Below are 16,230 nucleotides of genomic sequence, written 5' to 3' on the forward strand. Positions count from 1 at the left end.
ACACTAGTGCACATAGACAGGTATTTTATAATCAGCTCTTTCTGGTGTGCACCTTGAGAGAAAAGGGCTGAGCGAAGTGGATCCTCACACTTCCTTCTGGTCTCTTCCAGAGAACAGACCAAAGCCACTGAAACACTGTGCTTAAACTGACCTGCAGGGACAGATAACACACATAAGTCCCACATAAAGCAGAATAAGTGATTATACCATAATGAGGTCTTCCCCTTTGGAGGTAAAATTCCAACAACAATATCACTAATGACTATGATGACCCCCCCCATGATACAAAACAAGTCGCAGAATATGTATAAGTACATGAACTATGAGCACAATAATGTGTGTGTACTCGTTCTGAATGGCAGAACAAAATGATAAGGCAAGCACCTTATGGTGATTAAAGAAACATAAAACCCACTGTCAGTATAATACATTGCAACGAGACAAGATTGGGCGTGAACTGGGTGATGTGGCCTAAAGCAAGGGCAAGACAAAAGTCGTCAGCTAAATAAAATTAAATGCAAAGCTTTAACTAATGAATCAACACCCGACTGTGAGAAAACTGTTTCATACAGCTGTGAAACATGAATCTTAACGTTGAGCATGAGATCCTCACTGGCAGACAAAATGGAGACAACAGTACTCACAACTCTTCCACTCTAATGTTAAGTTAACAAGAAAGAAACTGCTATTATGATTATTTATTGTCTGATAACTATTTGGGGGGAAATTACTGAACTACAGTTCTCACAGTTTTTGTGAACAGGAAGTAAATAAAACATGGTGATTTGCAAGCTGTTTCATTTTGAAAGGTTATTAGGCAGATTTATGAGCACTTATTAACAAATGAGTGTCAGCTGCACAAAATGTAAGGAAGATATTTCAGCTCAACTACTGAAGTATGAAATATATACTATACATGTACATTAAAATCTGACTGTCTTATGATGACCTTAAAGGGACACTGTATAGTATTTATGGGTTTAGATTACCCAAAATCCACTTTTGTATACATATTATGTGCTCCTGCATTGTCTAGTCTCTGTATAGTTTTTGTTTCATTTTCGTAATGTTTCAAAAAGTCATGTAAAATAACATGGTCGTGGGCCGCTACTGCATTGCCACGACGCCATGTTTCTATGACGAGGACGACATTTGACCGGCTGAGGATACTGTAGCGCTCAGGGAAGGGAGGGGGTGAGCAGAGGAGCAGTTCGTTGTTGTAAATTTCAGCCTCTCCTCTAGATCTCACTATAAACTACTTACTTCACCTTTTAGTCTCATGTATGGCTCTAAATTGGATACTAAGAATTTTAAAATAATGGGTTTTGTATCACGGCTGTTGCTGCTCCAACAGTTGACCATCATGATAAGCTGTCTTAATTATGGTGCCTAAAGAGAAACTTGGGAGACTTAGTAGTTTTTAGAGCATGTACCTGTCCAATACGCCTCATACAGAATCTCCCGTCCTCTCTTCCTGGTAGTAATTTCTCTCTGCTCTAGTGTTATTGTTACAAATGGTTCCTGTTAAGTGTGTGTGCTTCAAAGTGTGTGCTTGCGTACATCACCTGTATGTTGGTTACGGGCACACGGTCGTAGGAGATGCCCACAGGGACCAGACTGACATCGGGGACAGATCTCTCTTTGATGAGCTGTCTGATGTGAGCCAGCCACTGGCCACCTTGGCCAGACTCTGCTGACACACCAACACTTATCGCCTGGCCCTCATGTAGCAGCTCACGTACCAGCTGAGCACAGAGGACAGAGAATGGGAAAGTGGAAATGTGGCAGGTACAAAGGTCTGAAAAGCCCTGGCAGCAGGGGTGCAATTAACATAAAACACCTGCCATGCATTTAAAAAATATAAATAAGCAATCCAAAAATCAGAGCTAAGAGAGCACTGAGAAAGAAGGCAGAATATAAGGACAGGAAGAGAAAGGGACAGTGGTGGACACTACATGACATTCAGAGATACTTTCCTTGCCCCAAGTACTGTTTTCTCCTCACAGATAAGAAAAATTCAATTACCATTGAACAGCAGCTAAACAGGCATACACTCAATAAACAATAAAGGTCTATTAACACTGAAATACATCCAACAAACAAGGCTGCTTTCTCATGCATAGCCAATATGCTTACTCACATCGATGGTCAATGTAAAAAAAATTACTCTTGCTGCAGTCATAAACAACCTGCTCATGTTCCACAGTGACTGGACTCTTGTAGATTAATGTCAGACTGAGTCATTGTATTGAGCTGTACAGCACAATATTGATCTTCATTTAGCTTCTCTAAATGAAATACATCTTTAGGCAAAGTGATACAAAGCACAAAGGTCTCGCTTAATACAAAGGCAGAAAGATATTAATGATGAATGACCATTGATCATTGATAACAATCAAGTAAATAGAGCTACTTAGACAAGGGGCTCATCAAAGGTACTTGAGGAAACTGTGATGCATACAAAGGAGAGGAGAGAGCCTTTAATAATCATAAGTAACTTAAAATTAAGGTGGAAACCCCCCCCCCCACAAATTGCTTAAACCAAGGCAACCTGCTCAGATCTGCCAAACCCACACAATCAAACTAACCACTTTTGTTTTTCTTTCTATCGTCCTCCCCTCATTGCTTTGTCACTCCAGCTATCTCAATAGCTTCAATCTCTTTAGCAAGACTGCACTCCCTTGGTAGTGGTATGAGAATGAATGAAGAGTGAGTAGGGGGGAGATGCTGCTGAATGGGTGAGGGGGAAAAGGACAGGTTGTATTCTGATAGAGAAATCGACTATGATAACACGCCATTATGGAGCGCAAAGAAAAGTGTGTCTGTGAAAATTAATCAAAGTGAACGCACAACAGACAAATTGCAAGGACAGGCATGATTTGCTTATGATGCAATTCTGTACAATAACCTGCTGTCAACAAATGTTTTAACATCATGTTTTCTCATTCTTGGCCCAGTGTAACGATCTCATACACAAGTGGACAGGCTGTTTCTGGTTTCACTTTGACTGCTAATGAGGAACCGCTTCAGCAGTCAGCTCCAACAGCTCAAATGATATATACCAAGAGGTTGTTTTTATGGTTGGTGACGGACAAGGGTACATGAAACTTGAATTAATTCTGACTGTTGAAGGGGACATTTGCATATGTGAAAACAGTTGCTAAAATCCTTCTGTGCCTCAAAGAGCTTTGCAAAAAATATGCAGCTGTTAATTCAAGTCTCTTCTCACTGGCGTTGGAGATGACACATTTAAAACAGAATTAGAGTTTTTGATTGACGTCAATATTATTCACAAGCTCCAATTGAAGATAACGAATATAAAAACTAACTTGTAACCCTGAGTAGCTTTTAAAAATGAAATGCATTGACAATGTAAAAGGGACTTCTTTGTTGGTCTGTTTGGTCAAGGCTGAACTATCAGGACTGTAACAAGATTTATCCAGAATAGATTCCTTACTTGCAGCCACATTTGACTTACTTTTAAGTAAGCCCCTTCCACTAAAGACACATGGAGGGATGCGGAGGAGGAAGGAATGAAGGAAATATATGAAGCATTATATAAAGCAAAATCCCTCTCTGCTGACGGCAGGCACAGCTGTCATTACTCCTCAGACACTAAATGCACATTTAGTGTTTGATTTCCATTAGCAACAACTGTATATATTTTCCTTCTTTTTTAAATTATTGTTGTTTGGTTGGTAAATGTAATGGTACAACTTTGGATTACATATTAATGTCTTATAATTTAAAGTAGAAGTATGTTTTTAGGGTTTCTGGAGATGATGTCAGACAAAATGTGGTTATCTGATTCTCTTCCTCTCTTAAAATCCATTATATGCAATAAAAATGAACATAATTTTTACATGGTCTATTTCTATGGTTCTACAAATCGGTTATTATTATTTGATGTTGAATTTGAAAAAAAACAAAACAAAAAAAACAAATACAATCTAATATTTTGGTGTAAAACTCAAAATTGTGATACTATTGACATGAGCCTTCAGATAAGGTCAGACTTACAGAGGTCATGAAAGGCGAGTACAGACTGTCCATCTCAGCTTCCTGCTCAGTCAGTGCAGACAGTGGAAGGAGGACCATGCCTACTCTCTGCAGGATTGACCTGTTGGGTAATTAAGAGGATATTGGTAGTATCATATCATATATACAAATTCAAAAGACTATAGATGTGTGCTTATATATGTGTTAATTTGTTTTCGTACTCTTAGAATAAGCCTTTTAAATGTACTTGCCCCACCATATTTCTATAGCACGCACAATGGACATGCATGAGGAGGAAAGAGCAGAGAGAGTGAAAGAGTGGAGAGATTTGGGAAAATGTGTTTCACAGCTTTTCTGGTATGCAAAGTCCAACACAGTTCCCTGACTCACTTGGGAAAGGAGCACGAAGTGCAGAGCAGTCCTCAATTTGTTGTACTACCTTTAAAATCGAATTGACTGGCCTTAAACGGGTGTTAAGGATTTAATTCCTGTCAGAATGTTGTCTTGTGTTTTTTTTTTGGCTGGAAGACGCTGGATGTTGACTTGTTTTCACAGTGCAACTTGTCTGACAGCTTTCATGTGTCTTTGTGTGTTTATACCTTAGGGGGGAGCTGTAAACCTGATGAGGACAAACCGTGTATGGAACTCTCAGGTTGTGACAGAGAAGCACCAGAGGGATGAGAGCACAGTCCATGATGCTCTGACGCACATGGACATAAACCAGCAGAGATCCCTGAATAAAAGAACAGAGGGAGTTTTTGAGGAACAACATTCTTTACATTGCCATTCATTATGGCAAACAACAGCATACTTTGCTGACTAGAGTGCAGAATAGGAGTGGTTCTTAGTATTTCATATTAAATCAATATTGTAATCAGACATCACAAGCTTCAGAGGGAATCCACAGAACACAGTCAAGAAAATGCATGTTTTATTTAAAACCAGACAAACGTTCTGTTTGTACACTCTTATACTTAGAAGTCTGAGATGCAGGCAGAGATTGTGGTGAGGTTGTTTTTGTGACAGTGTGTACTGGGGGAGGTTCCAGCATACCATGCATTTCTTCCCTAAGGTCAACAACAGCTCTGTCATTATATATGTGGCCTTTCTGTGAAGGATTTTTCATTTAAGACAGAAATAAACAGCTGCAGCCACAAACTCAATAATATAATTAGTGAAGTCAAAGCAGCCTGATAAAACATTATTGTTCTTTTATAGATATGATAGTTTTAAGAATTACAACAAAAGTGCTGACAAAAGAAGAGCCACAACAGTAATAGCCGAGATTATTGCTTGGCTCTTTCGAGAGACAAAACATGTTCTTTGCTTATTTCTTTTAAAGCTTTTACTTTGATACTAACTTGTCCATCTGACAAATATGTCACCAGAATCAGAAATTATCTTTAAGAGTTACGGTGACGTGATATATATATTTAAGTTTGTATATTTTATGTGTCATAAGCACGACTTTCTTGATTAGGTTTTAAACCGGGCGCAGAGCGGAAGTTCCAATTAACGCTGTTTTTTAGTGTGTATCTGCGTCATTACCTCGTTTATGAAGCCCTGAAGGCTCGAAACAAACAGTTCAGCCACTGCTGAGAACATTGTGTTTTATTGTAATCTCGGGCTCAGCGAGATCTCTGAAAAAACCCGTTCTGGTTACGTAAACAGCAGTTCTCCTAAACAGCGGATCGTGCTGCTCCGGGCACTAGTCTGGGCACAATCGGTTGTGTACATTGAACCGCAGAAGAAGAAGAACGTCCGTTTTGGAGGTGTTTCACGAGCGACAGTGTCTTCTGACTCTGTGTCTCCGGCTCAAAGTCATAAAAGGGACTGCGGCAGGGAGTCGTGACGAACCCTTTTTTTAAACATTGTTAAAACAATGTTTTGATAATGAGTAGCAGTGCATCCACCATTCCAGACGGGGAGCTGCGCTTCTGAGAGCTGGTGTGCTAATTACGTCCCTTCCGGGTATTGGCCAATCACAACACAGTCTGTCTTCTGGGGGTGAGATTTCAGTCTGAAACAGCGCGACTGACGAGAGCTTCAGTGAGGAGAGATTTCTATCGGCTCGTTTCCAGCAACTAGGAGGTTTTTGACAATAAAAACAAGTTAATGTATGTAAGTAGACCTCCATAACATATGTGTGATAGGGCCACTTTAAGGGAGCTTTAAGTGAACTGATGAACATTCCGACAACAATTCACTACACAAATATGAACAGATTATGCGTTTGAGAGTAAACTATGATGGAAAAGACAAATCCAGAACAAGGCCAATTTTCTCCACAGCCCACTTATTTTCACGTATTCACATAACGTTTCTAGAAAAAATAATAGATAAGAAAGGACACCATTCAAAGGAAAACCCTGAACACACTTGACAAACAGCTGATACCCAGAGAAAACCATCTGCCTCAGTGGAATGATTTCTTGCTGAATTTGCCTCAATTTGTGTCTGTAATTCATTTATGCCAATTTTATGCCTCTGCAGCATTAGCTTTATTTACTTGTTTTTATTCAGTCAACCATGAAATTAAGAGTGTGGTCTTCAGTAAAATAATTAAGTATAACTTGACAAGTTAGGAAAAACTCCAGATAAAACAAGTTCCATAATACTTTACAGGAGCAACTGAGACTCCAGTCATGGACACATATTAGGATATTCTGGATAAGCATGTGTATATTTATATACCTCTTGTGAGACTGAGTGCAACGCAGACAGATGGTTGAGGTTGACTTGAATGTTTCCAAAAACAGAAGATAACATCTTCAGCATCACCCAGCCCATGAATCTAGGTAGAAAAAGACAGAGGGTATAGAGGCATATAGAACAGAGGTAAAGAAGAAAAACATGTAATGACAATTCATTAACGTGATTAGTACAACAAACAACTCCTAAACATTTTGAGCAAAGGGGAGCTGTAACAATGAGAATGAGATATGAAAACATGTAAATGAGGCAGATGGAAGTCAGATATTGGGAGATTAAGAGACATCAAGATATGAAATAATGTAAAGACACAAGGAAGAAACAAAATGTCAAGATTAAGTCAGAGACAGAAGTTTCAATAAAGCTTCAAACACAACATCATCAGATAAAACCTCAACTTTTTTCACAGAGATGGAAAAGATGGCGTATCCATGAAAGGTAAATGTAAAAGACCATGCACTGGAAAAGAAGATAAAAATGGGATATGGCAGATAAAAGGAGGAATGTGCGGATGAATGTAGAAACCATAAAATTATTTAACTTAATGCAAGAAGAAGTAAATATTACTACAATAACCGAAGGAAACACCACCACATATCACACGCTAAACAAGATTATGCAGTAACTGTCAATCATGTTGAAGAGCATTATAAATGACAGAGAATCAAGCACAAGTAGGTCATAAATGAAACACTGGCAACCATAGCAACACCAAGCAACTGCGAAACTGTACAAAAAAAAAACAACTTAAAAAGATGTGGAAGATAAAAAGCTGTCTACCTCAAAGAAAAATAATTTTCTTGGTCCACCTGGTTTCTCTTCAGGGCAATGGCAGCTGAAGCTGCTGGCTACACTTGGTCTGAAGGACATGTCAGGTACTCTATAATTTGGTTTCGATAACAAGCATGTCGAAATTCTCCTTCTCCAGTTTGTTGATTTCCCTCAGTCCACTGATTCACACTGAGAGTTTTTTTGGAAAAAGACTAAAAGCTGCATATTAAAGCTGCTTATTTATGGCAGTGGCAATAAGGATGGATGGATAATAACACTGGTTTACAAAAAAAAATTGTAAGAATGTCATTTCAACTGAATTGGACCATTTTGCACCGCTGAATCCAAAAATGACATCCATTTTTCTCAATCAGGTCAGGTTTTTATGCTAATTTGATTTAGAAAAGTCTGATCTTCTGACTAAATTGATTACATTTTTGTGACATTATCAGTTGATTTTCGTTAATATTTCTCATCCAAAAAAGGTTTTAGGAGAAAAAAAAAAGTTTCCTAACACAATGGTGTATTCACCGCAGATGTAGCAGAATACGTCAGGCTTATTTTTGCAAGATCATCTAGTCGAAGCCATTTGTAATCAAAAAAATGAACAACTTGGCATGGCACATGCAAAATCTTCAGAATTTGTTTATATGCAAGAAATATAACATAATTTTGCATCACATGACGTTAAAATAACCATACATACAAAAAACATTCTAAAACAAATATGTAGCTTTGTTCAAAAAGTTGACCTGATTGAGCAAATCCAATGTGATTTTTGGATTCAGCCCATCAGAATTATCCTAAATCAGCTAAAAAAACCCCATAAACAATAAATTTGGTGTTGACCAGTGTAATGACCTCAAATATTTTCTGTATATTTCTTGTTTGTTCTTTGTGAAAGGTTGGCATAGTTCACCTTAAGATCAATAAACCAATTTTATACAACATAAACAATACGCAACAATCTTTGAACCTCACCCTTTGCCCTCCACTCATCATGTACACTTGGAGAAAAACACAAACCGTAAGAGGCCAGGAGAGATGCAGGTCTTAATGAGAGGGAGGAATGGTGTGAGGCGGTTAATCTGCCCTTGGCCGTCTTGCCCCGCAGGTGTTTTCTGCCCTGCTGCAAGCACCTCCTTAACCCTGAAAATACACAGTCACAGGACAGCAGGGTTAACACCACACAAAGCCTCTCTTGTGATGCACACAGACAAGCAACCACCTTCCAGCAAGACAACAACATCATTCTCATGTTGAGGGGTTACATAAAGGTTAAACTCAATTACACTGACAGGGAGACAGCGCCACATACAAACTGAGTGTAGGACGGAGATAGGGAAAGTGTGATAACAGTCTCAAGTTATCACATTTTCCTTCCTTGATGATAGCCTTCATTTAGTATAACTGTGTGTCTCTTATCTCCACTCCACCTTCAGTTTCCCTTTCTCCTGAACTCCAGTAGCCAGTTTCCTTTTCTGTATCTGTCTATCATTCATTTATTCTCCTCTGGCATCTCTTCTCCCATCCTTCTCCTCCTCATTCCCCTTACGTACCTGTTGCTCTGACAGACTTGCTCCAGTCTGTTGACAACAGGACTCGCATGAACCTTGCACCCACTCACAAACAGCATGCAGCAAACCCTCCGCACAAGCCAGCCACGGAACCTATGATAGAAAACACACAATTCAGAGGCAGGAAAATGAATACGATGGGACTTTCACATTTACTGTATGTGTTTAACTGAATATTGTGTGACTACCTGGTTTGTGTTTCATTGACACTCAGCAGGTTACGAAAACCAAGCGAAGAGTTTTGTCCAAGCTTCTTGCGCTTAAACGTGACAAAAATACATATACATACAGATGAGCTCCACTTGTCACAACCAAGGTCATTATGGAATCAGAAATACACTCTATACATTGTTAATGTGGTAAACGACTATTCTAGCTGCAAACGTCTGGTTTTTAATAATAATGTGTACATAGGTGTATAGAGGCCCATTTCCAGTGTTTTTTTTTTTTTTTTACATTTTTTTTTTGTTTTGTGAGAGCATAATTATACAGAGCTTACTTTCACTCAGGAAAAAGTACAATAGCATTTCACAATTGGATCTTTTTTTTTTTCCATTTCCAGTGTGCTAATGGTACATTGTGTTTGCTAATCGCGATAGAAGGCTATTGGATGATTAGAAAACCCTTGAAAACACTTGTGCAATGATGTTAGCACAGCTGAAAACAGTTTTGCTGGTTCTTTGACGAAAGCAAAGTTAGGGCAAAATATTAATTTGAATAAAAATCATTATTTCTAATCTTTTCAATGTCAAGTATATTTTCTATTCATTTCGCAATTCTTTTGATGAATAAAAGTGTGAGTTTTAATGAAAAACACAAAAAAATTGTATAGGTGACCCCAAACTTTTGAGCGGTAGTGTATGTGTATGAAGTTGATGCAGTTGAGGAAACATATCAGCTTAAAACAAAAGTGATTATGAAAGCTAAGGCTGACCGAAGATAACCCTGGACAGTTGTATTTATTGGAGGCTTCCTTGGTGAGGCAGAAGTGTTTTAATGTACTGTGTCTCGTGACGTATTTACGGTTTTAAACGGCACATCTCGATCATATCTGCTCCACTCGTTTACGTCATAGTTTGTCCAAGGACGGCTACACTTTGTTTCACGATTAGTTGTGGTGGTCACTGGAGTTAATGGACTTTATGTTCTCTGACAGCCTGAACATCTGTTTATTTATTACAAATTTTATCATCACCGATTGACCAGTGTAATCGCACATCTCAGATTTTGCTCATATTGTCAGCTATAGCATTTACCAATACAAACACACATGCAATGTATGCATTAAGTTTATTCTGAGACCAGGAGGAGCTCTCAGTCAATTTGAAACTGTCTTAGTGATTTTAGCACTCTCCATCCTGGAAATGACAGGCCAATATTAAACCTGGCCTTATTTCTCTCCTTGTCTGAACTCGTTTAAGTCAAAGAACATGCTGTCTTTAGCAGTAAATCCAGAGAGACCCCTATTAAGTGACATGGTGACCCATTTTCTGCCACTACTGATTGGCTTGTTACGTGCTGTGTCTATTACTACATTCAAGTGGAACATGGAATCACAACATATACATTGTACATTCTGAGCTTAAACTCAAAGCTTTCAGAAAAATTGAGAATGAACAGGTTGCGAGTGTGACAGGGAAGTGCTCAAATCAAGTTTTTCTTGTGAAACATTGGAACACTTATTTATACACTACCATTCAAAAGTTAATAATAATAATTTTGCCCTTCAAACTTTGCTTTCGTCAAAGAACCAGCAAAACTGTTTTCATCTGTGCTAACATCTTTGCACAAGGGTTTTCTAATCATCCAATAGCCTTCTATCGCCATTAGAAAACACAATGTACCATTAGAACACTGGAAATGGGCCTCTATTCACCTATGTATATATTGCAGAGTGTATTTCTGATTCATTTAATGTTATATTCCTTGAAAAAAGGTGCTTTACATTCAAAAAATAAGGACATTTCTACCTGACCCCAAAATTTGAACGGTAGTGTATAAATAACTCAGTCAAAGAGAGAATTAAGTCGATTATAGTATGGCTTTGCAAAGTAAAAAAAAAAACCTGATCAGCAACAACATTAAAACCAGTAATGGGGTTTTATTGTGGTGGCTGACTGGCACAAATAACAACTAAATTCCTTCAAAAATAAGGACATTTCTAAGTGACCCCAAACTTTTGAACTGCAGTATGCAAAAGCAACAGCCAGACAATCTTCCATCACAGTGGCCCCAATATCAACACACAGTTATCTGTGTATTGATATCTCTTATGGTGCAGAATGTTGCATATTGCATCTAGCAACGGACTGTAACTAAAAAAGCTCAGAGTGTTTTTTTCCAGTTCGTAAATCAGTTTTACTATAATGTGGCCTCTGAAGCAAAACCAAATAAAGTCTCTGGATGGTCTCAAAACAAAGCCGACCTCTTTCATTTGATTAGTCTCACTTTCTGCTATCCCTTTTTTTCTCTCCTTTCTTTCTCTAATCTTTGACCCAACACTCCACACTCACCAGGCTGTCCGGGGTGCACTGGTGGCAGCACTGACCCACAGCTGGTCTGAACTTGCCGAGACAGGGAGGCACAAGCGTCATCTTGTTCTTGATTGTAAATTGCCATGACAACTGAGAAGGAAGGAAACACACAGGGACTGAAACCACATCTACTTAGGCAAGGTAAGGAGAGAGGGCAAGTGAGAGATACCTGATGGGTGACAGAAATATTAATGAAATACAGTAACCACTCCATTTAATCAGGTTGTTGTTTGTTTCCTATAGTAAACAGATGTTTTTTTTTAAATGCATACAACATATTTCTATTACCGGGGTTAGCGAGAAACACAATTCCTGCAGAACAAAGATTATCCCGGCATGCATATGGATAAGGAGATTTCAGCTCATTATTACATACAAGCATACATGTGTTCGACAAAGACTGTGACAGACATATAATAACTGTGACAGCAGAAGGAAGAAAGGTCAGTCCACCAGTAATGCATCGTTACACACAGTAATGTCATGACAAAACAATGCATTGCGCAGGTCATAACACAAAGTCTCTCCACAAGTTTTACGTTACTGCTTTTTCTCCATACTTGAGCAAGTGCAGACTCACCCACACACAATAAACATGTGATACCCCTAAACAAAGATAGAAAAATGGGGACAATCTGATCTGAGCTTTACTCCTTTTATTCAAACATTTACTGTCGCCAGCTTACTGCAACAGTAATTTGGTGTTCACTGATGAGTCTAGTAACCTCCCAGTAACTGAGCATGATTAAGAACTGACCAGTAAACTGACAAATAATTGCACCATCCATAGTGTTATCTTACTGTTGGAGAGCTACATTTGATTTCGCCGGCTCTTCAGGGACTATAAAAGCACTAGAGAGTTGAAAGAGAGAAAGAGTTTACATGCTGTGATTCTCTGATTTAATAATGTGTTTGTTATGATTTCTGTGTTTCTTGCAGACCAGCACTCTGAATGTAATACAGGGCCCATATGAGACACGGTAGACAGGCCAAATGTACTGTGCACGTCAACCACATGTCAACTTGATTGCTGGTAGGCTGCACAAATACTTTTTCTGATAGGCACTCCCAAATAATACAGATTATGATGTATATAGTTGCTGTCCCTGAAATAAGTGTTAGCCAGGATTAAGGCAGATTAACCTTTTAAGACAAAATTAGCTAATGATTCTCCTAAAATCAGTAGTTGGGTTTCCATTACACTTAGAAATGCACAAAACCTAAATATCGCAATTGAAAACTGGTAATGGAAACCTCTCAAATATCTCTAAAACATTTTTACGCTGTCATTAGGTAGTTTTTCAGATGTGTCGATATAAAAGTTTATGACAAAAGTGTAATGGAAACACTTTTTCCACATTTACACATCACCGCCCATGACCAGTTCACTTCATAGAAGATGGTGCAGTGTATGTGTGGACAGAGTTCACCCACAGCCTTTGTCTTCTGTTGAAAACAATCACAGCAACAGCAGTAGTGGCAATCGAGATCACTGTTCCAAAACCATGGAAACACAAAAATGTTTTCTGCCATCTTCCTCAAAGTGGAATCTTTCAGAGAAAGATGGGATGTTGTGAGACTAGAATTACGACTCATAAGCAAACCACCTTGAATGTAAAGACCTGCAAGTAGTAGTTGTACTTTTTGTAAATCTTAGAAATATTGCAAAGCTTCAATTAATCAATTAATAGTTCTAATGACTGTGCTATTTCGGGGGAAATGTATAATAAAAGAAGGGAGAATTAGAAACAGTAGAAAGAGTGAATATCAGCATGCAGTCAAACATTTATTATCATATGGTTTTACTTTAACATGAAAATCAGCTGACAGAGCCTCTTTGGGGATTAGTCAATGCCCTTTCTCATTAGGTTAAGGTGAAGACCTCTTTTCATTGTACGATTGTGGGATGTCTGAGATGCAAGTTGACAGTTGTAAGAAAAAAGTGGTTAAATCTCTGATTATCAATAATGAAATGGTGGTCCTAGATCACAATCTACTGTAAAACACTGATGTCTGAGTTGGAGCTTTGGCAACAAAATACAAGCTAGTGTGAATTACAAAGACAAAAACCATGAAGACATGTTTTTAAAAAAACAAGAACAATGTAGATGGATGACATCGGCTGATCTCAAATCTCTGCTCTTATATAGTTTGCCTGCTTACATCATATTGCCATAGTTCACCACACATGCACAGCAAAATCAGACCAGATAAATAGTCTGAAGAAGATCCTTGGACTTTGTTATAAGCTTATGGTCTTATGCTAACTTATGCCTCTTGGGTCAAGCTCAGGCAGGTTTCTAGATACCTACAAATCTTCCTTTAAAAACTCTTGAGTATGACTGACACATCACATCCTGGTAAACAGAATTAAGCACATGTCCGTGCACTATTCATGCTCTCCAGTGAAGAAAAAAAAAGAGTTATTTAAGTAATAAGTGGGAGAAAAAAGTAGGGGAGACTCATGCAGACATGAGATAATGTGCTTACATATCATGCAGATAATGTGCTTACTGTGGGTCTGTTGTCTTGAATTGGTGGAAGAATCATGTCTCTGTTTATCTTGTCATTCTCCTCTTGCACCATGGTGAAACCCCCTGCAGACTTCTACCCAGAAACCTACCACAGAAAAGATTGGGACAAAAGACAATATGTTACAGCACCATTTCCGGCAGTCTTCCGGAATCATCTCTTCATTTAAAAAAATAAACACATATTCCCAAACAAATTGATTTCATTGTCTATAAAGAAGGGTTGGCAGCCGTCATCAATCCTTCATTTAGTGCCCAAAGCTGCAATTTACCCCCTAAACAACACTTTCACAAACCACAAAACGGTCATACCCTTCATTCCTTTCATGCTAAGGTAATGTATCATCTTGATGTTGACTTCATTGTGTAGGTACCTCATTGTTTCATCTTACTGAGATTGTTAGTTTTCTGTATACAGGTAGGAAAAAAACCCCAAGGACAACAGAGCCTCTATTACGTGGGTAGAGATGAAGAAGAACTCCCAGGATGTGCTCAGCAACATCCAGGTGGAGAAGGGCAGACACTCACTAGTGGCTTATAAATCATTTCATGACAAAAATGAAAATGAAAAATGCTTTTACGCAGCTAATGCTGACTTATATGGCCATGGAATTCATACAATTGAACTTGGAAGTTAGGCCACAATATAATGTGATTAAAGTGAAATTGGTTACCTAATTGATATTACGTCAGAATTCAAATGAGCAATCGTGTGGATTTAATGCAGATCAAGAGCCTGTGCATGGTCTCCAAGGAGAGAATTAATAATATCAAAGCCACCATTCCCTTCAGCCTTATGCAAGGTTCACATCCTGTCGAACCAACTCTCTTGAAATAAATTGTTCTCCTGCTAAATCTTACGTGTGCAACCTCAGGTTCAGGAGTCTCATTAGGTTCAGTGGGAAACATTTTCATTGCATCCTGCTCTGTTGATCCCACCCTGCCCCATTAACTTGGGTAATTAAAACTTAATCCTTCCCCAAGGGGAGATGGTCTATTTCCAGTAGCAAAAGTTCCCACATTCATTATCAACTCCAGTGGGAACCAAGGCATTGATAGGAGGTTCCCAAGACCCTGTGATGTTTTGCAGGTACTAGGGTGAAGAAAAAGCCAAGGCAGCGAAACAGGTAGTAAATGGGGTAGCTCCATACATCGCCCAGCCAAAGAATGAGCAAACAAACTCTAATAGGGTTATAAGCTACTCCACAGGGAATATAAGACCACATGAAAACAGTTCATAAACTTGTTCATAAATCACATTCCAAGTCACACAGGTTTATCTTCCAGCATACAACATGTAAAATAATTGCACAGTGGTAAAAAAGAAACATCACACAAACATACGTTCACTTTACATATTCAAATCTGGGACACATGTTATTCCATGCTTATATTTAAGCTTGCATTAGAACATCCTGTGTATGAATTATTGCTCACACCTCCCTTTCCCAAGCACATCAGGGAACTAAAGTGCCCTTGTATACCAGAAAGGATGTAAACACTCATAACTCGCTAACATTTCACACATCGGCCCTTAAAGTGATCAGTTATACTCTTCCATTAAAACATTAAAATAGTTTTGCTCATGTGATATCCAGGACCTAATTGGGCCCATGATGAAAAAGGATTAAAAATCTATAATGAACTGCCAGATCTGATTAGGTTGCAGATTAGAGCATCAGTAAAAATGCTGTCAGCTGGTGCAGCTTAATCTATTCTCAGAACTGCTCAGTGATAATTCTTGTCTTTTGATGCAAAATGAGCCAAACATGGGAAGTTAACAAATTGACAACACATCTTTATATCAAGGTCAGTATGAAGGCCAGCTGTGATTGTGGGAAGACCTGTGTAAAGCATAATTTGTCTATTTGTGAAGAAAATGTGAAATGATTCATTTGAGTTTCCATATTTTTGTTATAATTAAAAATATGTTACATTTATCTCAAGCCGTTGCCAAACGACAGTTAATTAATAAAGCTGTGTAGTTAGGATGTCTGTATTTAAAATTATTAATACTGGTGGATAACAGACTCACAGTGGTATTGCAATACAATTAATGACATCAATATAGAGTATGAGCCAAATGACATGATGGATTACCACCAT

General features: G+C 38.4%; 1 protein-coding gene across 1 annotated transcript in view; it reads right to left on the reverse strand.

Moving 5' to 3' along the window:
• gpat2 (glycerol-3-phosphate acyltransferase 2, mitochondrial) overlaps positions 1–14,179 on the reverse strand; it is a gene marked incomplete at both ends in the record, with an annotated part of 28,859 nt that extends 14,680 nt beyond the window's left edge. The window contains 10 exons of the mRNA XM_083904593.1: positions 53–151; positions 1,566–1,745; positions 4,021–4,120; positions 4,599–4,732; positions 6,694–6,793; positions 8,509–8,631; positions 9,042–9,152; positions 9,248–9,318; positions 11,573–11,683; positions 14,108–14,179. Coding sequence (XP_083760719.1) covers positions 53–151; positions 1,566–1,745; positions 4,021–4,120; positions 4,599–4,732; positions 6,694–6,793; positions 8,509–8,631; positions 9,042–9,152; positions 9,248–9,318; positions 11,573–11,683; positions 14,108–14,179 — 1,101 coding nt within the window. The remainder of the gene's footprint in view (positions 1–52; positions 152–1,565; positions 1,746–4,020; positions 4,121–4,598; positions 4,733–6,693; positions 6,794–8,508; positions 8,632–9,041; positions 9,153–9,247; positions 9,319–11,572; positions 11,684–14,107) is intronic.
• Positions 14,180–16,230: the final 2,051 nt, after the last annotated feature.

The sequence above is a fragment of the Microchirus variegatus genome, assembly GCF_963457635.1.
Source record: "Microchirus variegatus genome assembly, chromosome: 18".
Taxonomy (NCBI): Eukaryota; Metazoa; Chordata; class Actinopteri; order Pleuronectiformes; family Soleidae; genus Microchirus; species Microchirus variegatus.